This window comes from Hippichthys cyanospilos, chromosome 13, assembly GCF_059441005.1.
Source record: "Hippichthys cyanospilos isolate Australia breed blue-spotted pipefish chromosome 13, RoL_Hcya_1.0, whole genome shotgun sequence".
Classification (NCBI taxonomy): Eukaryota; Metazoa; Chordata; class Actinopteri; order Syngnathiformes; family Syngnathidae; genus Hippichthys; species Hippichthys cyanospilos.
The window spans coordinates 7013033-7034665 of record NC_142381.1 but is presented as its reverse complement, the minus strand read 5'-3'; the positions used below and the strand labels follow the sequence as shown (position 1 = coordinate 7034665).

At 39.1% G+C, this 21633-nt stretch overlaps 3 protein-coding genes and 1 long non-coding RNA gene across 9 annotated transcripts in view; 3 read left to right on the top strand and 1 right to left on the bottom strand.

Moving 5' to 3' along the window:
- LOC148413660 (uncharacterized) overlaps nucleotides 1–11928 on the bottom strand; it is a 39915-nt gene extending 27987 nt beyond the window's left edge. For both annotated transcript variants that reach the window (XR_015867602.1, XR_015867601.1), the window contains exons 1-2: nucleotides 11837–11928; nucleotides 10619–10716 (exon numbers count right to left, since the gene is read on the bottom strand). This is a non-coding gene — a long non-coding RNA (uncharacterized LOC148413660). The remainder of the gene's footprint in view (nucleotides 1–10618; nucleotides 10717–11836) is intronic.
- On the top strand, nucleotides 414–6649 carry spon2b (spondin 2b, extracellular matrix protein). The gene is made up of 6 exons (XM_088431711.1): nucleotides 414–494; nucleotides 1075–1336; nucleotides 1937–2160; nucleotides 2665–2856; nucleotides 3319–3505; nucleotides 6074–6649. The coding sequence occupies exons 2-6, from the start codon at nucleotides 1093–1095 to the stop codon at nucleotides 6250–6252; spliced, it is 1026 nt and encodes a 341-aa protein (XP_088287837.1). The 5' UTR covers nucleotides 414–494; nucleotides 1075–1092; the 3' UTR covers nucleotides 6253–6649.
- On the top strand, nucleotides 10452–13348 carry LOC148413659 (transmembrane emp24 domain-containing protein 11). Its single transcript, XM_088431431.1, has 5 exons — nucleotides 10452–10709; nucleotides 10843–10934; nucleotides 11796–11921; nucleotides 12012–12158; nucleotides 12957–13348. The coding sequence occupies exons 1-5, from the start codon at nucleotides 10580–10582 to the stop codon at nucleotides 13104–13106; spliced, it is 645 nt and encodes a 214-aa protein (XP_088287557.1). The 5' UTR covers nucleotides 10452–10579; the 3' UTR covers nucleotides 13107–13348.
- A 398-nt stretch (nucleotides 13349–13746) lies between these two features.
- On the top strand, nucleotides 13747–20414 carry rnf212 (ring finger protein 212). 5 transcript variants are annotated; one of them, XM_088431427.1, is made up of 13 exons: nucleotides 13747–13853; nucleotides 14291–14413; nucleotides 15011–15087; nucleotides 15196–15270; nucleotides 15638–15694; nucleotides 15780–15838; nucleotides 15906–15959; nucleotides 17439–17497; nucleotides 17817–17877; nucleotides 18965–19013; nucleotides 19095–19149; nucleotides 20081–20144; nucleotides 20228–20414. In XM_088431427.1, exons 2-13 carry the CDS (start codon nucleotides 14305–14307, stop codon nucleotides 20337–20339), a joined length of 831 nt encoding a protein of 276 aa, XP_088287553.1. In that variant the 5' UTR covers nucleotides 13747–13853; nucleotides 14291–14304; the 3' UTR covers nucleotides 20340–20414. The 5 variants fall into 5 exon arrangements, with proteins under 5 accessions (XP_088287553.1, XP_088287554.1, XP_088287552.1 ...); XM_088431428.1 differs by lacking the exon at nucleotides 13747–13853 and adding an exon at nucleotides 13986–14123 and having other exon boundaries at nucleotides 18968–19013; XM_088431426.1 differs by lacking the exon at nucleotides 13747–13853 and adding an exon at nucleotides 13986–14123.
- Nucleotides 20415–21633: the final 1219 nt, after the last annotated feature.

The following is a 21633-nucleotide window of genomic DNA, read 5'->3' as shown; positions in this document are numbered from 1 at the left end:
CCATAATCAATGATTTTATGGGGAAAAGACACAGGTGGATATGTGCTGGATCTTCTGTTGTGGCTCTGCAAGATCTCTGTGAGAAAAAACACTACTGATTGCAAAGACAGTTGTATCCCATTTCCATATCTTTTACATAATCCATCCAATTTGCCAATCTGTACTGTAAGCATTCCCATTTGCAAGCTGTGATAAAGATTTTAACCCTAACCCTAACTCTGTGGTAGTTGACATAGCTGTCCTTTGTGAAGCTGGCTAAGGATCAATTAAAAAGATGATGTGACATATTTAGGATGGGAGTGGAATCAAGTGGAAGGGTGAAGGGGAAGGGGTTGAGGGAAGGAGGGGATTAAGCTCCTGAAAAAGCATAAAAAGGTCAAATCGGACTTTGGAGCTTCGCAGTCACTTTTGCCGGCAGCCACAACCACTGCTCTCCACCCCCCTCCTCTCTCTCTTCCTCAGCCTTCATTCATCAGGAACCCTCTGCAAAAGCAGTGAGTATTCAGCAACTACTGTATCTGCACTCACTCACAATGCATGCTGAGAATATGTATTCATGACAGCAAGAAGAAGAAGAATTTGTGCAGACTGAACAAGCAAATCAGCAAGTTGAGGATAGACTGTGATGAAGAAAATGTGATGTGTGAAACCTAGTTAAATGTGTTTGAAAGATCTACAGTATAGTGCTCAGTAACCAATGAATTATGGTAACCCACACAATGTTTGGAAGAGGCAAAACACCTGACTAATATGAGCCATGAATGTGGCAAATGTTCATGGGTTGTCCACGGCAAAAATAGCAAGTAGTGTTGCATGTTGCAAAAAAAAAAACTATCAATACTTTGAATATACAGTATGCATTTGGGAATGAAATATCAGTTATACTATGGGATTCTGGGCACTATATAGTATCGTCAATAGTGTGAACAGCAGCAAGAATAGGCATTATACTGTATGTCACAAAAACTTAAATATATCATTTCTACATCAATAGAGCATTTAGACTCATAAAAAAGCTAAGCTATTTTTGACGCTGTCCATTTCTGTTAAGACTATTCTTATTGTTTTCCTTAGTTCCATTCCCACTGCCTAATGATCATGGCTGCCTCAACAAGCGTCTCATCCACCAGCGAGGTCTTCCTCCGCCTCGTGGTGGTCACGATGCTGACGTTGGGCCATGATGTCCATCTGATGCCTGTGCCAACAGACGTCCCCCTGTGTACTGCCTTGGAACCAGCCCAGTACAACTTGACCTTTACTGGCAAGTGGACACGGGCGGCATTCCCCAAACAGTATCCTGTCTACCGCCCCCCTGCGCAATGGTCCAATCTTGTAGGTGAGTACACTAAAAAAAAACTAACAGTATGTTGCAATGCAGTATATTGCTTACAACACAAAGAAGTCTGTCATTCGGTTTGACCAATTTCCAGTTCGCCTTCAAAGACAAACATTCTAAAGATTTTGTCTGATCTTACTAAATTAGAAGCACATACAACAGATGGTAATTCAAAAAGAGTTTATATTTTTGCTTTGGCGGAAAGGTTTCAAGACCCGCAGTCAAAATTACATATCTATTTTCTTCTTTAGGTAACTCTGCATACTCATTAAGTCTATTATTTGCCACTGAGTGACTTGTATACGAACCTTGTGAACAACCATTAGGGCTAGCCCGAGGATAAGCTGAAGTAACAAATGAGAAAATGAACACGACCGTGTGAAAAAAAAGCAATGAAAAAACTCAGTGGTGTAATCAGATCTCATTTTGTCTGCACCCAATATGAGAAAACCATCTGAATTCCTATATCCGATATAGCAACAGAATACAGTGGGCTATTATCAGGGATGAAAGTCAACTGAACAAAAAGAGACTAATGTCAGCTATCATGTAAAATATACACGGTTGTGATCCCACAGCCTTTTCTCTCTCTGCCCTTAGGCATAACCCACAGTTCTGACTACCACATGTGGCAACGTAATGGTTTTGCCAGCAACGGAGTGAGGGAGTTCACGGAGAAAGGCGAAGCTTGGACACTCATGAAGGAGGTGGAGCAGGCCGGGGAACAGATTCAGAGCGTTTATGGCATCTTCTCAGCTCCCGCTGTCATTGGAGGCACCGGCCAGAGCAGTGCAGTGGTTGAGGTCTTTGCCAGACACTCTTATGTGAGTCACACACATACCTGGGTCAGGGATTTGATCGGACCCTGTCAGGGGTCAGCGTATGATAGAAAACAGCGGACTGGACAAACCATTCCATTTTCCTTCATTCTTTGAAGATTGCTTTTTCAATAAACGGCAAAGTAAAAGGACCGTCAACAAATAAGTGGAGCAACCTCAATGCAGGTTACACACCACAAACACTGCCACGAAAATAGCTTCATTTCTTTTGAACAAGAAATACACAACAAAACAAAGGTAAAATAAAGAGGTGACTTTGACGTTTCGAGCTGCTGAATAACGTAAAGCTTAGCAAGAGCAGGTGGGTTTAAATTCTAGTTAGGGTGATCAAAATGTTGGGAGATGGGCCAGGTTTGAAGGCAAAATCTAGGGAGAGTTAAACAACATAATCCTTTCATTTCATTTGCAAATCAATTGCCTGAATAGCATAGTACTTCATTACAACTATGACCTAATGTGGTGACCCTTCTCTATTTTTCACTTCTTCAGCTGTCATTTATTGTGCGCCTCGTTCCGAGCCCCGACTGGTTCGTGGGAGCGGATAGTGTGGACCTGTGCGATGGTGACAAGTGGAAAGACAACGTCTCTCTGGAGCTCTTCCCCTACGACGCTGGGACAGACAGCGGATTCACATTCTCTTCACCCAACTTTGAGACAATGCCACAAGACAAAATCACCCAGGTAGGACATTTAAACATGGGCAACCACATCAGCCTAACATGATCATTCATGTTGCTGGCATTTTAGATTTAGGTTTTATACAAATTTTGATGGGTTATTTAAACTTTAGCTTATGGCAACAACATCACTTGAGAACGCAAAATGTAGACCCTGCTAATTTAAGTCAATTTGATCATTTTCACAATTTCTTCAGTTGGCACCATGGAATGAGGCAGGCTTGAATGTACCCACAAAAGGCAGTCATATTATTTATGTAAATCTGAGTGAGACACATTTTCTTCTTTTCAAGAGTCCTTCAAAGAGGAATTGTTCTTTGAAAGCTTGTCTAATTGCTACCAAATCTCAGCTACACATACTCTACAAAACAGATGGGGGACACTGAATTTAACATGATACTCAAATAACACAGTCACCAGGCGTCTTCATTTTTCCAAAGTCATTTTTTGTCTTTTCCATTCGTAGATAACCTCATCCTTCCCCAGCCACCCTGCCAACTCCTTCTTCTACCCCCGCTTGAAGCACCTGCCACCCATCGCCAAGGTTACGCTAACCAAGATAAGGAAGACCAATCAGATCATTAGCCTTCCAGAGGAGCCCACCCAGTCCAACCTCCTGCCAACGGGGAATGAGATTGAGGACAACTTCATAAGTAAGTCAGAGGAGTAACGAGTCACGCATGGTCAGTATTTTTGGTCAAGTGCTGTTACGCACAAATTGGAAATCATGGAGTAAAACAGTCTATTAATATCATGACTTCAAGGCAAATGTACAGAGGTAAAACAAAATTTGTTGAGTATGAGTTCATGTTAGGTATACAGTCATTAGTAAGCCATTAAACAACTGTTATGTAAAAACAACAAAAAAATGTGATGAGCCTTCTTGATTTCCTTTTGAATGCACCAAACCTACATTATTTTCTGTTAGAACTGAATCTTTCAGATGGTTTTACTTGTCAGCAACAATTCAAACACTGCGACCAACATAACAATATATCATCAACAGGTGTATGCCACATCTGCAAATTATAAGCTAACGTGTTCTGCATAACCACAAGTGAAACAATGTTAAGGGCATTCTGACCTGCTCAGAAGGATTTGGGAGGATTTAAGGTCAGCACTAAAACTCAAAATCAGAATTAAGGGGGGGTTGGGGGGGGGGGGGTGGAGTTAAATCTGTCATTGTGGAAAAGATTAAATCTTGGGGAAAAAAGTGACAGCGATGATGTGGGTCAACCACCCAAAATGGGAAGCAAACGCTTATACTTCAATGGACTACTATTAATGAGCGTAAGCTCTATTCAGCGTCCGTTGACTCACAGGCAGTTGCTGTTTAAGAGTCCCTGGTGCACGCATTAGGAGCAAGCCAAATCAAAATTCTGAGAAAGATACAGAGCCTTTTGGAAGCTAAGCCAACCAACCACACAGCGGTGCCGTTGATGTAGGAAGTGAAGGCTCATGAGAATCATTTGACTATAAAAGGCTGACTACAAATGGTTTAAACAAGGAAACTGCAATTAAATTAAATGACAGGTTTGTTCTACTTGATAAGATGTCAACAGTCAGGCCTCAACATTCAGAAATGTGTTCAGAGTTTACACAACAAAAACATCTTACAGATATTGTTGATGGTGTCCAAACAATTCCAGTTCACTCTGACCCACTCAATAAATCTGACAACACTGTATACGCATACTAAGCCAGTTTGCTGTCTATGAAAACATCTTTGGTAACTATTACAGCTCTGAACAGGATTACTGAAGAACAGATTTAACACCGAGACATGTTGTCACACTCTGTGGTCCTGTAAACAGCCGATCAGCAGTTTTTAATCATTTTTCAGTTCCTGCAAACAGCCCCCAAGGTCTCATCTATAGTATTGTCTTTCACTTATTCCTAAATATTCCTAGAGGGTCTGGAGGATGACATTCACAATCACCTTCTTGAACTACTTTCTGTGTAATATATTCACAGATGTCAACCAATTTGGGCCAGGTTTTACTGACGGTATTTCATACTTTAGGCCACTAACGTCTTCCCTGTGGCCTTTATAGACCTGCAATGTGAAGTCCCGATGCAGTCTAACAACAGGTCATTCATCCTTCAACGCTGCCTCCATACCTCAACTCCTCCTTCTGCTTTTCTACATTTAGCTGAAATAGTGTACTCGATCTCACTTAATAGATACAAAGATACAGAGCAGTGGATGCTGACACTACTACACGTGTTTACTGTTAAAGTTTAGTCTTACAATTTCAGATTTAATTGCAGACACGATGCATAATGGAGTTATGTCTAATCTTCCCTTTATAGTTGGGGTTAAGGTTGTGGTGTTGGTTTACTATTAGGGGTTGAGGTTGGGTCATGGTTTAAGGTTAGGATTGTTGTCTTGGCTCTTCTAATTGTTCCCTTTCATAGCTACAGTATGGTTCAGAGTTAGGGTTAGATTGGTGTAGGTCTGTGTTAAGAGAAACTTGTATTATTTCTCTTTCAGTCCAATGTACAGAAAGCGCCGTCGCTCAGTTGTCAACAGTGCTTGGTATATTGCCACCTGTGCCTACTGTGTGGGGGCGTTTTTGACGACCGGATGACGCAATGCCATTGGTGCCAGTGATCAAACTGGTTTTAAAATTTCAACGCTAAGGTACCTAGGGCACTTGATGCACAAGGAACAGTGCCATCAGCGCTTGGGAGCAAGGCACACCTGAAGCCAATGACGCAACGCAGATGGCCCCTTGTTTGCGTCGGCTATTAGGGTTAGAGATTTGAGTTAGGTTTGAGTCGTGATTGGGGGAGGGGTCAGTTCTATTATCTTCAAATTATAGGGTTTGGGTTTCGGATCAAGGATCCTAAACACAAGAGGTTTGGTAGGATGAGGCATTAGAGTTTAGGACGAGGGTATGTTATTTGGGTGGAGATAGTGGTTTACGTTTTTTTCAACTAGGTTTGAAGATTAGGTGTTGGGTTTGTTGCTACAATTCTCCTTAAGGGTTAACGTTTAGGATTTGAGGTTAGAGTCAGGGGTTGGATTTTCAGGTAAAGTGATAGTAGTGGGTTAAACCTTGCTAAGAGGTAAAGTAGTACCAATACAACTCCAGTGCTCCTTATAATTAAGTTCTTTAACTGCTGAAATTAGAGAAGATCAGAAAAATGGAGCACAGACATCTTGGCATACCAACATCAACCACCTGTGTACTACAGTCTACCATTGTGCTTGGCAGAAACGCCGCTGGACTGTGAGGTGTCAGCATGGTCTCCCTGGGGATTGTGCAAGGGCAAGTGTGGAGACACCGGCCTCCAGCACCGCACACGCTATGTCCTCATGCATCATGCGAACAATGGAGCACCCTGCCCCCTGCTGGAGGAGGAACGGAAGTGCGCACCGGACAACTGCTTATGACTAGGCCTGGAAACAACGCAGGAGAAGAATCAGAAGAATGGCAGAGCCAAGAAAGACCGAAAGGAGCGACAAGGGCGTAAAAAACGCCGGAGGAGATACAACATCAAAAGGTCCGCAGTTTATTTGCTTCAGTCGTGAAATGGGACTGCTCCTAAGAGAAAAAATAAGCTTCTAATAATTCCTAAGGGTAGATCGAAGATCAGTGAAGAGGTGTAGTTTGGTATCATCACCATTAGACACTGATTCAATGTTGCGGGCGATCAAAAAATGGCATTAGGATAAAATGAACAAAAGAACAGAATGTATTTAATTACAGGATTTTACCCTGTCATGTATAAATATGAGTGTAGTCATGTGTATTCTTTTTGTAATTCTATTAAGGTACAGGTTGCATTCAGAAAATATTTTTGTACAAAACAATACACCAAATATTTATAAAAAATGTGATATCTTTCTTGTCAATAAAATTGTGTTGATACAGTGGTGTTTTCTTTGATATGGGAGTGAGACCAAAAATGTATTTAGTATTTGATTTATTTATTGAATATATAAACACAAATTTCATTGAAATAAACACAACCTAAAGTAAGATTAATTCTATTTGGAATAAGATTGCAAGCACGATCAGCTAACATATAGCACATTTTCACTATGTACCCCTTATCAAACTTTATCTGGTTTATCCAGATTTCAAAACAACAGCAAAAGCCTTATTGACATTAATTACCTTTGCATGGTAAGCTAACATAGCAGCAATGTAGCATAACTGCTTAATGAGATTTGATAAACAATAATAATAATAATTACAATATACAGTATATTTTCAATAAACCAGATAGCAGGACTATTGGGGCACTTTATACACTGTACTTCTTGTCAAACACGGCAAATGGACTCAAATGCCAAATACCTGTAAGTATTTCATCCAAATCACAGCCCATCGTGAAAAATTAAATGGTCAATAGCCAGACAAAAACGGGAATTGATACTTTTGACAGATTCTCCCAAATGAATATGTATATAATGTAACTTGGAAGATTTTAAGCTTTAGTCCTTGCTAAGATGAGATGCATGAGTCTTTTTTTTTTATTTGTATTTGCGATCTTATGCAAACTTGCAGGTTTGAACCAAACATCATAGTACTGTTGAAGGCAGTATTGGAATTCAAACTCAAGCCACATGCCTATAGGTATAAATCAACCACTTATTCTGTATTGATTGTATCTCACAAGAGTATGTGTAAGCCTTTGAATTGTGTGACCAGAAAACTAGGCATAGGTACTCCCCAACTTTAAAACAAATCTACCTCACGAACTTTGAAATCACACTTGATGTTGCTGCACATCGAACACAGTATTAGATAATCGCATAATGTCCAAAGCAGACACTCTTGCAACTGTGACAGAGAAATAGGGCTTATTTCCTGAATGATACCGGCTGAAATATGTAAAACAGACACAAACGTGCATACGCTTCACCTTTCAACACACTGGAGGAGACAGATTAAATACCAATAGCACACATCTGCTGTTTGAATGATGACAGATGGGGAAACGAGCGAAAGGCACAATGAGCGGACGCATGAGGAGTGTGGATACGATTTCTAGCTCTTGAAATTTCCTGCATACTTTCTTTATAAATATCATTAGCTAATGTCATTGGGATATACCTCAGTTCCTCAAAACCTCAGCTGCTCCGTGCGGAAGTCATTTCACAACCACCACCACCACCCACCCCCCACTTCTCACTCTCTTGCACCTACAGATATATATACACACAAAAAAAATCTGAAGAAATTATTGCTCATCGATCATTGTCACCAAACTATATATTGTAACAGAAAACACCAGAATTTGAAGCTAAAGTTAACGGTGCATCGTAAACATAGGTACATCCTTCATTTGGGGAATAATGGTATATTGTTTTGTATTCAGATTACATTTCACTGCCACATGTACGCTGTAAAAAAAAAAAAAAAAAAAACAGTAATGCTCAGCCTCTAGTATCTCATGGGTAGCTAGTGCTTTAGCAGTGAATGAGTAAAAAAAAGTTTAATGATGTTTTTTTATGAATGTTTAATACCTGTACGTATGAGCTAATAACGTTATTCATAAATAGACTTAATGTAAAATCTGCCTAGGTTGTGTAGAACATGAAGCTAATACAGCATATTGTTGTATGAATGACAACAGGTGGCCATAGTTTAATTGTACCATCTCCCATTTAGTAGAGGAGCACTTAATGGTTCCACCCGTCACTATATGTCAAAGACAGACAAACATGACTTGCATTAAAAAAATACATTACCATAAAAAATGTTGGCTCACGCATGTGAGATTGGATCATTTCTCAGAGCAAACTTGAATTTTTCATGATGCACTTATGTGCCATAGCACAGTGATTGGGAACTACTATCTTACTACCAAAAAAAGCAACAAAAAAACAAAAACAAAAACAAAAAAACATGCAAAGTCACAGCAACTCAATGAGAATCTAAAACGGAAAATTGTACATGAAGACATGTTGTTAAAGCTTTTTGGAGGACTTTTGGAAACTAACAGTCGGTGTTGAGAACATCAATTATAAAGATACCAAAGCAATTTGCATTCTTGAAATGGAATTCCACAAAACCTAACCCTAACCTATCTTGTCGATGGTGAGTGCATGCAACTACTGAATAGATTTTGACACATGCACGATCAACGGTTTCAGATTTTGGAACTGACAGATTTATCCTACTTAAACATGGCTGCCAAAGAGTATATTGATTTCGCATTCACACCAAGTTGTGGGAGGACATGGAGATGTGATACTTAACTTGAGTGCGAGGGGACAAGGACAACTTTAGCAGATGTTCACTTTGAGAGGAAAAGCTATTCTCTGTGGGCACGTGGGTGTTAACATTATAAATGACCTCATGTAAGGTGAGTATGCTGCTGTCAGTCACCTAACCTGTTGAACAGTGTGGGTTTTCAGGCTACTCTATAAATCGGAGCTATGTATGTCAGTTAAAGAGTCTGGAAATCCTCAGTACAGTATAAAACACAAACTCTGCGTCCGGATTAATTATTTGGAATAAATAGCAAAGGGCAAAAAACTAACTGAGCAGTCTAAATCTGCAACGTGTTCACAGTTTGCAAGGTACAATTTATTCGATTTCACTGATGAAAACAAATAATTTTTTTATTAAAAATATTTGAAAAAGGTTGGCTTACATGTAAAGTTAATGGTCCGCATCTTCACACAGTAATCAGTTGCCAACCTATAGGAATTAATGTCAGTAAAAATGTGTTAGAATTTACTTTTTTTCTGTTAATTATGTAAAAAAAAACATTGGTGGTGGCCCATTTGGTGTATATATATATATATATATATATATATATATATATATATATATATATATATATATATATATATATATATATATATATATATATATATATATATATATATATATATATATACATGTGGTATATAATTTAATAAGACAAAAGTGTTTAGCTAACTATTAAATTACACAACATAATAATTCTATTACTATAAGAATCATTAATAAATGATTGCTTTGATGAATATAAAAATATATACTATAATAATCTGGAAAGAGACACGTGACCCTTATCATCACTAAAATGAGCCGTCGTGGTTTTTTTTTTTTAATGTTTGATTTTTTTTAAAATTGAAAAGTCTTCATACTATACATATTGTTTAAGACAAATATTATTGCACTACTGTAACAGTGGTTTGGAGAACATTATCCAAGTCACACTTTTTCATCGATGATAAACATTAATATTCACAATCTTTCTTTTTGTTTAGTCACTGCCAAAATGTCATGTCTCTGTGGTTATTCTTATGCAACTTTGGCATCTGTGCATGCTGGTTGTTGTCAGCACAGTCACGATCAAATATGTGCCTCTTGAAATGCAGATAGAGAGATTAAAAAATTAAATAATATTCCCATTCATTGTGGCAATGCTTTTACCAACAGTGTAAATCGAATGTAGATTGAGACTTTACTCATTGATTGAGACTTTACTCATTGATTTAACAAATGAAAATCTTCATTTTTTTCTGGAGAAAACACGATCCTGATGAAACATTGGTAAACTGCTATTGGCTGCCAATTGAACTCGTCATGCAACTTGACCAATGTCTCGTCAGGCAGAGCAGCACCTGTGACTTTCTCACACTGACTTTCTATACAGCCCCACTACCTCTATCATAGCCACGCTGTGGACTTTGGAAAACCCATTCGTTATTTACAGGCCTTTTTTATTGGACCGGCCTAGCCAAATTGTGTTTAATAGGCCATAGCAAACTGAGAATGAGGCTGCAATGGGCCGTCATCATCCTGCAGGCTTACCTAACAATGGCAACCGCCATGTATTTTGATCTGGGCGAGCAGCAAGAGCGATGCATCATCGAGGAGATTCCCGAAGACATGATGGTGACGGGTGAGTTCTGGAGACGGGATAAGCATGAGCCAAAAACAATGGACAGAGGACCTCAGAGAACAAATCAATGTGTCTTGTAAAATGCTATGACTTATGGCAGGAGGCTCAAGTGAGCATATCTCTTCCCCCTCAGGATATTTCCTGTTGCAGCCCTGGGACTTGAAGTCGTCCACCCACTCACCACACCTTGGCGTCACTGTGACCGTTAGGGATCCCAACAACGAGGTACAGTAAAGGAAATTCTTGAAATAAATAAAAAGTGCCTTAAAAAAAATCCTGATTTCAGACTTTTTTTTTTTTTAATTATGTTGATATGTTCTAGACTAGAGCATCAAATAAACTTAAGGGTCATTCCAGAATTGGAGGGCATTTTACGTCAGTAAAAAAAAAAACTGTTTTTAAAATACAACAGTCTGGAGTACCCCTAAATTTAAGTTTGCTCTTGTCCCACACCCTGAAATGACCTAAGAGAATCTCAAATGAAACAGTTCAACTGGAATTTCAATTTCTTTTTTGTATTATTTGTTTCATTGCAGTCTCATGCAACTGTGTGTGCACTTGTTTTAGTAAACAGAACGTTTCAAATAATAAACATTATACATGGAATGTGTGTCCCACAACATGCATGCAACCCTGTTACCATTGCCTTTTTAGCATGGTAGAAGAAAAAGAAATCAATCAGCTCTCCAGCAGTCTTCATAGGTAGCAAAGACAAATGGGTCTTCTTTGAGCATTCTAGTGTTAAATGTATATTATGAAATTTATTGATGAGGACATTTTGCTGACCCATCATGTAACTATAATTTAATCAAATCTTAATTTTTACAGGCAATGATTAAGTGAAGGCAATTGTGCGCAGAATTGACGTGGATGTCACTACTTTTCAGACAAACCCAAATTATTCCACAATGTCATTTTACAGCCTTGATCCAAAATGTAGTAATCTCTTACCTCAAAATTCTACACACAATACCCAATTATGACAATGTGAAAAAAATGGGGACATTTTTTTAATTTTGTGTGAAAAATCTTTTTTTGAAAAATCATATGTGTTAATATCTTTGTTTATGATCCACTTAACCCTAGGTTTTGATGAGCAAGCGCTACGGCATATTTTCAAAATTCACCTTCACGGCACACACGTCTGGTCAGCACCATCTCTGTTTCCAAACCAACTCCACCAGTTTTTCCGTGTTTGCTGGAGAACGTCTGGTACGACCTGCAAACACACACAATGACACAAGGTTTCATTTTTAGCTTTTTTTTATTTTTAAACTACCAGATTCTTCTTGTGTTTGGCAGAAGTTACATTTGGATGTTCAGATAGGCGAGCATGTTATGAATCCGACAGACGATGGAACCAAAGACAACCTGAAAACACTGGAAAATGGCCTGCAACATCTCATTGAGCAGATGGTGTTTATCACCAAGCAGCAGGATTATCAGCGGGTAGGGCTGGGTGATATGGCCTAATAATGAAAATTCTACTTTTTCTTCACTAAAATCTGATTTCATTAGATTTTTCCTCCCTCTGACTTATCATAAAGCTAAACAACATTTTTACATTGTTTAAATCAATGTTTTTCTCTTTATTTTTTGTGACACCAAACAAGCTTTAAAACTGATTTTTTTTCCAAGCAAGACTTTTTTTTTGGCAACAATGATAAATTACACTGATTTCCACAGAAAATTCAAAATACATTGCTTTGTTTAAAGAGGTTTGTAAAAACCTTTACATTGCCATTCAAAATTTTAGGGTATTTAAGAATGTCATTCCAATCCCTTAAATATTTTGAAAAAACAATAGTTGTTGGAAAAATTGGTACATGTATCAACAAAACTGTAAATTGGCAATTCTACTTTTGTAACTTCTGTCCTTTCTGTTGTTCTATAAGCAGACGGTCAGTGCACGCCAGCTGGGACACACTGACACAATGGTAGCAGCCAAAAAAAGTTTGGTTAGAAAATAAAAACATCAAAAACTTGGATTACTATCTCAATCCTCTATTTAACATTATAGAGCAGCTGATTGGATCACACTGAAAATGCCTATAACAATTAGTACTCCAATGAAAAAATGCTTTTTATTCGACACTATTTATTGTTCATATTTATTGAATATGCACCAATCGGAGCAGCACTTCCAATTTTGGTGCATACCTGCGGTACAATCACTATAAAGACTTTTATTCTATTCTATTCTTTTCTATTCTATTCTATCCCATAAAAACTTGTTGTTGTCCACAGGAAAAGGAAGAGGCCTTCCGTCAAATCAGTGAGGACACATACAGTACAGTGTTGTGGTGGGCTGTGGTGCAAACCATCCTCCTGCTCTCCGTCGGTTTCTGGCAAATGAAGCAGCTCAAAGATTTCTTCATCGCCAAGAAGCTTGTCTGATCACCATCTATCAATCACAGGAAAATCATGTTGTCATCTACTTGTAGTGCGAGGGTTGCTTATGATTCTATAACTTCAAACAGGACTACCCAATCTTGAAGTTATTTGGTTCTTCCTAGAATCCTTTAGCATTGCATTGATATACTGTAGATGAGCTAATGTTAACAAACACAACGAACATGAAATAACCTATTGTGGATTACCATTTCATCAACTCAACAAAATAAACTTGTCAATAAGTGTATCTGGAATGTTGTCTAGCCTGGCCAATTGTGTCCAATCACCAACTGAAAAGTTGGGCCTTTTCTCAATAAAACGAATGCAGAGAAAAAGACGCGTTCTTTTGAAGAACGCAAGTTTCCTGTATATTGGAATGGCAGTGTACATGTTAACCTCTCCCTAGCGACATTTCTCTGATAGCAGCAAGAAATCAATCTTGAGATTATTTTATTATGAGAAACGGCTTGTTGTGCAAATTGGCCGTTGTGACGTCAGCATTTGAAAGCTTGCTCACGGGCTTAAGTCGAGAAAAAAAATATTTTACGTGCACGTTTCATTTCACCTTTGGTGGTGGACAGCTACTCCACAAACAAAACAATGCATAGGCCTATACAAAAATTAAATCTCACAACGGCGTAAAAACTACCTATAAATCAAGGCAAAACTGATCCCCACATTGCATTCATAAACAAAATATTACTCAGCCAGCTATTCACATTGAGAGACGCTGTTTAACTAATATATCCAGTGAGTGGTTTCCCTTTTGTTAATTTTGATGAATGAGTACATGTAAACACAATAGGCTAAAACAATAATATATATTTTAAAAGAAAAACGAATTACTACTTTATAACAACAATAGGATCGTTACCGTAGCAGCATACCGAATGTGGGTGGTTAACTGATAGCCAATGTTGATAACGTCGAACGTTGACGATTTAGCGTTAGCTTAGTTTGAGCTCATCGAATTTCAAAAGCAACAGGACGACCTCCACCGTCGTTATTAGCTACAGAAGAGTATGTCAAATTTCATTGAAAAATATTGTTGTTTTAAAACGTTTGAAACGAGTCAACATACATCGAAATTTAAATCTTTCCAGGGACGTTAACTGACCAAACACGGCGGGTAATTAGCGTTAGTGGTTAACAAGTTTGCTGTTTTTCCCCTGTCGTCTCATCAACAGGAAAGCATTCGAACATGCCGCACTGGATTCACTGCAATGCCTGCTTTCTTCCGCCCTCGGCCGAGCGCCGAATGGCCCTCACCACCTGCGGCCACATCATATGCAGCGTTTGCTACCATAACGGTAAAGTAATAAACTTCAGGAAAAGTGTTTGGAAAGTTCGAAGGCGTTGGAAGAGGAACGTTGTTGGGCCCTCACCTGTGCGCCTGTAAGCGAACCTTCGGGTAAACGGAGACCTCTGTTGGACGTATGATTATATTACAACAATTTGGATTTTTAGCACGAAAAGTAATCTGCAAACAGAAATTTCTTCTGCATTCTCCTCTGAAACATCTACTGCACTCATGTCCTTCCTCGTTAGATTAATCAACTTTCTCTTTCTATTGCTCCATAAATCCCCTTTCTATCCTGAACGTTTTGGTAAACAAATCTAGGGGTACCCCTTTAGAAAACAGGATGTTGCTTATTCTCAATTCTAGCAGAGGTACAATTCATTTGCTCATCCAGAAATCTAAATTGTTTTTGAGATTTTAATCCCACAGTTTAGTGTCCACAAATTAGCAGTTTGTGAGCATGTTATGCCTATCTCATGGCCTCAAAATAGTATAATGTGGCCACAAATTTGTGTTTCATGGGCTCACGTTGGCATTTTGTGCTTTCATATGTATTTGATTGCAACACATTATCCCATTTTTTTTTCTCATCTCATTCATATTTTAGTGACATTTCCTTCAAGTAATCAAGGCAAGTGTATGATCTGCAATGACAAATGTCAAGTGTGGCCACTCACTGACCAAGTAAGTACTACATCAACGTGTAACTTTTGACTGGAATATTACACCTACAAATGTACAATTGTTTTCAAATCTATATTTGTTTCTTTCTTTCTTCATTTATTTGTCCAGAGTCGCCCAGAAGTGAAGGCCTTGTTTGCCAACATCAACCTAACGGCAGATAAACATTTGTCAGAGATAAGAAACGTTTGTTCATTCATTAATGATTCACATCTATCGTTCATCTTTTATACATAATCTCAGGAGTTTATTTATATTTCATATTGCAATGTATGATGAAACATCCAATGCAGACAAAGAACAACAGTCAAATATTTTATGACACTTTCTAATCTATAGGGGTTATCGCATGGGAAATAATCTAAATACAACATTAAGCATCATGACCACACCATTTACTGTACGTGCAATGTTAGTATGAACATTTTAACAGAGTTAACAGAAATTAAACCTGTGTATTAAAAATGTGTTGCCATATAATCAAATTAAACCACGCTGAGCAGTATTTAGGCAGACCTAAGTTCCGCTAGTTTTCTCTGCTTGTTCTCTCCAGGTTGTTGCGTTCCAGGTCAAACATGGTAGGAAATTATTGTCACACTACCAGAAACAGGTGAGAGACCATTCTTTCACCCAGCATAAGGGCTCTTTATATGTTTATTCTCATTTTGTTTTATATCTTGAATAAAATAAAACAGGATGAGAAAATGGAGGAGGAGTGGCTCAAGATGAAGCAGGAAATGCAGCAGATGGCCAAGTGAGTCAAATCTACTGATACAATCGCAATGAAAATAATTCATGAACTTTGTTTTTGCTCATCACAGGAAGCTCAATGAACAGAGTGCCTACATTGCTAAGTTGGAATATTCACTCCAGAGGTACTTGTAACACCTTAATATTGATAGATTTTGCAGAAATGCGGGATAGGAACATTTTCACGTCTTTTTAGTTTAGTTTTATAAGCAAAAAAAAGATCCTCTTTATCCAGTTATTTTCAGTTCTGTTTTTAACCGCTCGGGGTCACTATTGTCACATATACACTATTTTTAAGCACTTGTGTGTCAGAAAGAGAGCAGAAAAAATTAGGCTACACTCGTCCTGTCTTTTTCGTTTTGTATAGCTATAGTTTTGTAATTTAACATGGTTTATTAAAAATAATGGTATGGCAGCTGGCCAAGAACTTTTTTTTGTTGTTCCTGAGAATTTAAGAAAAAAGAATAGTTACAAACAGTTAAAGCCAGGTCACACTGACCCATGAAATGCCGGTAGTTTTTCTTGGCGCAACCAAGCAAATAATAATAATAAACCGAGAAGTGCTGTAGAGAGATGTTTTCCCCCCCAAAACACTGCTGTGACGAAAGGGGTAATATGTCCCAGGGCCATTTTGTTCCAGGGTGAGACGCATCATCCAAAAGTAACAGAAATCTCAATGAACATACAGAACGTACACCATTATAATATTTATCACTCAAAAACTCAACATTTCAGTCGATCAGAGTTATAAGGCTACTAGCTATGCATATGATTACAAAATATAAACCTTATGCAGAGTGTCAATTTTACCTGCAGCATAACTTCTTTTTCATCTTAAATAAATTGTTTGAAAACATTATTATTATTTTTGACAGTGCTTAAACCTTATTTTATGTTAATTTGTCACACAGCAATAATATTCCTGGGTCAAATTGACCTCTGTTTTTTTCAAAAATTCAGAAGTGTCAAAAACAGGAAACAAATCCCACGAATCAGTATTGAATCCAATTGTTAATATTCCATTTTCATCAGTGCTTATAGTTGACTTCATTAGCCCCTTTAAGAAATTTGACAACATGAACCTATTTTCAACTCTTACTTTAAACCACATTTGTTTAACCTTTATATGGGTCATTTTGACCTGCAACAGAAATGAGGTAAGAAAGTTGGCTAAAATCCCAGATTTCTTTTATTTAATGTCATCATCACCCATTTGTGATCAATAGCATCATGCTGAATGAATAAGTGCTATTCTGCCACTTTTATGTAACCGTTTTTTGTCTTGCGCTACTACATTCACTGACCTTGCGCACATGGCAGCGCCTCACAGTGTGGTCTTTGTGCGCCACCCTGATAATCTCGGTAAGCATCTTCCCGCTTTGTCTCCCTCTGGAACGCCATGTGGGTCATCTTTTCTTCCTTTTCTTTGCAATCGGGAAAAAAACCAAGAACTTAAGGGTAGGAGTAATTTCACGGCCGTTATTGCGGAAGCTGACATTCAAGACTAATTTTACAATTGACTTTGTGACCCGAGTACTCTTGATAATTGTTTGACTTAAGGGCAATTCTATTTCTTCAAACTATATTCTGTGCTCTTCCTCCAGTTTAAAATCAGCTTCGATGTCCCAGATGAGACACAGCTCCCAAAGCTCGCAGGGACAAGGTAGGCATCGACTAATGATGCCCATTATAGTGAATCACGGGGCAGAAACCGAAACGGAGAGTTTCGAACACAGACCTCCATACTGTTAGGTGAGGTGCTCGCCACTAAAACGGTGCTGTCCAAAACTCTGAAACCAGCCAGAGATTACATTACAGTGACCACCCACATAGAGTCTTAGTCACAAGGATGGCAGCTCCTAATGATAATTGTTGTAATTACCCAAAGAATACAAATGTCTTTAAAGCTGTCAGGAGGCAATTTTGCTGTTTTTTGTGATAAGTGCTGTAGTGTGTGCGTCATTGTTCCTCCTTTGCTTCAGTCCTGCAGAACCCGTTCAGCTCTCCCCTGTCACTCACCAGACATTCCTTGTCCGGCAGCATGTGAGTGCCATGAACCCGTTTTGACAGGACACACACAAATACACGCACACACACTCGCACTCACAATCCTAGCCTCGCCTGGCGTCTTATGTTAGCTTTAGCCACTGTAGATCTTTGCTCTGCCCTGCAGCTATCTACACACACATGCACACACACACCTGAACAAGCGCAGCTCTGCTTGGCTTTAGTCACCAATCCCTATTGGGTTTCCAGGACCCCATCAACGCAGGCCTCCATTGGCCGCCCGGGTTTTAACAGCGTAAATGTTATTTTATCCTGCATGACTTTTCGATACTCTCGCCCAAGTGAAAATTTCATCTGTGACCCATGGCAGATATTACATCAGTCAACAACTTTTTACCGCAAGCCTTGCGTCGGTGTTGTTACCCTTTTTTCATTTCTTTGTCTCATGTAATGTACATACCATTTAGCGGTTGCACCCCTCAAAGATTGCTATTACTTTTTATGCATTCCTAACAACGATGCATGGAAACCCATGTAAAATATGAATGTTTAAAATATATTTTATGTGTTGAAAGTCACAAGAACTGTAGTACATATTGCTTTGTGTTTCGGGGTGCCTTGTTGCTAACGAACTTGCTCTCTTTATCACTCTCTGAATCCCCCTCTCACTCCCCCTCTCCACTTTCTCACTCTCTCTCTTATCCTTAATGACCCGAATTGGATGGACATGTTTTTTCAGAAAAGCCGAAGCGTCCCATGCACAAATTTAAGCAGGGCCTTGGCCATTTATGTTCTAAGAAACGATTTGGGTAAAATTACCCTGCTCTTACTTTTTGAAGCACTTGGATGAAGGAATTTATTCAAATTGCAAATTGGTATCCAAGACAGATTGGGGACACTAAATTGGGAAGCTTTTTGTCTACCCTCTTTAATGTGGGCAGACCATGACATCAAAATTGAATTATTTTGAGAAATATGAAGTGAGAAAAAAAATGTCTGTGCCATCTAGTGTGGGGGAATGCATGGTATAAAAAACCATCGTGCTGTGGGTTTGCAGAAAATTCATTTTTTTAAAAAAAGGACGTCAATTATTCCTGTTCATGATGTTGTGTCTCATGTTCAGCAGTGCTGACAACATGGACGAGGATGAAAGCCTGAATTTTTTTCGAAAAGTAAGGCTTTATTACTCACATTCTTCATTTTGTGCTGTCCTGAATGCATCTGCTAATACTTTGTCACGTTGTGTGCGTCAGCCTTCAGGTGCGCCCAGATTGTCACTGATCACTTCACCACATAATGGACGCACTCGTAAGTACTTTTCCCGTTTAACATGCTAGAAGTCACAGTAATGGCTTCTAGGGAAGATCCTATAAAGCAGGGGTTGCAAACACACAGCATGCGGAAAGGGCCCAAGGCCACTTTTTTCTCTAACGATTCAAAAGGTTGCCATAATGTTACTTATTATATTTCCAGAGAGGATAAAGATTATATGTCACTGAGTATTGTTTTATCTGTCTATGTATTGCTACCATTTGTGTTCAAATATCAGTTGCTTAAATGGTCCAAAAACCATGATTACAGATGCTTATGCTTAGCATTAAGCTAATGGTCATTTTTATGGCAATGTTGTTCAGTTGTTTTAAATATACAATGCTTAGTTCTCTTTATGTTTAGATTGACCAGAAACTTCATATGTAAGTGACAATAAACAGCTTTGAAGCCTCTGTTTTGATTGATTGTTCACTCATCTACCAATCTGATGCTCATATTAATTTAGCAATTTTGTTCATTCAACAAGTTGACAGTTCTATTTAACAAATGTATTTTCAATTTTGGGCGGCTCAGTGGAGCAGTGATTAGCATGTCCGCCTCACAGTTCAGGGACCCAATTTGAAATTCACCTTGTGTGAAGTTTGCATGTACTCCCAGAGTCCGTGTGGGTTCTCTCTGTGCACTCCGGCTTCCTCTTCCGCACTCCTAAAATATTGATGGCAAGTGAATTGGACACTCTAAATTGTCCTTAGGTGTGATTGGGTGTGTGAATGGTGGTTCGTCTCTTTGTGCCCTGCAATTGGCTGGAAACTACGCCTACTGCTCAGGCAGCTGGGATAGGCACGAGCAGGCTTACGACCCTAATGAGGATAAGCTGCAACAGAAAATGGATGGATTTTGAACGTCAGGTGATTGGCCATCTCTGCTATGTTATCTTAGGTGCTATTTGCTCTGCATTTCCTTGCAGGCACAACTCCTCATCGGAAGTCCAGCCAACTGGCCAGTCGCTCCAGATACTCGGCCACAGTCACGTAAGTATCTCCTTCCAATTTTTCTAATACCCATACTGTATGTATTATGATGATATTCTCACCTTGACCCTGCTGCTTCTCAGACGCTGCCCGACAACGCCAATGACGCCCATTATGTCATTTGGCCACGTGTCGGGTTGGAATACACCCATCTTCGAGCCTTCCCAGCCCTTCCGGGTGTACCCCCCTCCCTAAAAGCAGATGCTTATGATGACTTTTTCCACCTTCTCGGAGAAAGGGAGCGTACCTGCACCTGTTCTATTCACACATGTAAACTGGGATTACATGAACAATAAATGCAGTTTTACTGCCTTTGACACATCAAAGGAGGCCACGTAATTTTCTTTGTGTGTGCGTGTGCGTGCATGACCTCAGTTGTACAAGTGAAGGCAAAGAGTAAAAGTGTAGAAATAGAAACATGATATCAGCCTAAGTCAAGGCAGGAAGGAAAAGTTGATGGCGGCAGCAGATTGATGCGCTCAGACACGTCCTCCATTTCTTCCATAGTCCTCACTTGTCAGCCAGCTGAATGGTATCTATTGAAGGAGGCTCAGGTATGACTGTGTGTGTGCGAGTTCTAGGTCTGTGCATGCATGCCATATTACGGCTCTGTGTGTGTGTGTGTGTGTGTGTGTGCATGAGAATCTGAATTAAGACTATTGTGGAGAGTCAGCAGGCCTGATCCACCTGAGCGTTCCGTTTCCTGTTTTTTAAGGTCCACTTAGCGAGAGTGACTCCCACAAGGCACCGTCAGGCTTACTTATTTACAATACACACAGGTATACACACACATAAAGAGGTCCAGAAGATTTGGGATATTTGGTTAGTCATTGGAAGTGGAAAAAGGGAGATAGAGTTTCGCCTTGGTTCTAAAATATTTCAAGCTGAGAAAGAGGTGTGTCCTATCCCTAAACAACTAAACTAATTAGCGTCCCCCCTGTGGAGGTAGTTGAAGATGGCAAGATTTATAAGAACTAGGCAACATATGGACAAAACTATCATTATATGGCCCACCGCGAGCAGTCCTTTTCAATTAGTGGGGGCCCGGGGGGCGCGATTCGATGCTGGAAGAGGGATTGGTATGTGCAGGGTTTAGAAACCGCTGTCAATTTATTTTCTAAGTCACATTGATGATAAGGTAATTTAGAAAAAATAGCACAATGTTGTATACCTTTAGGCTATTTTTTTTTTTTCAGATTCAGAATAAGCTGTAACCTTTTGTAAATGGTAAAAAGGATACTACTGTATTTAGGGTGTACTTATTTCATAAATAATGATCTCATTTATAGTCACAGCAGGTGGGGGGTGAGAAATGTTTTTTTCTTTCCTGGGGGGCTTTGCAAAGAATAATTGACAAGCACTGACCTATAAATCACAACGTGGCATGACCACTCCTTGTCACTCTGTGGCCACACCCACACTTAGAGTAAGTTTTTCAAATCTGATATTTTTCTGCCATTTTTAAATGCATGCAGTATTCTTCTTCCAC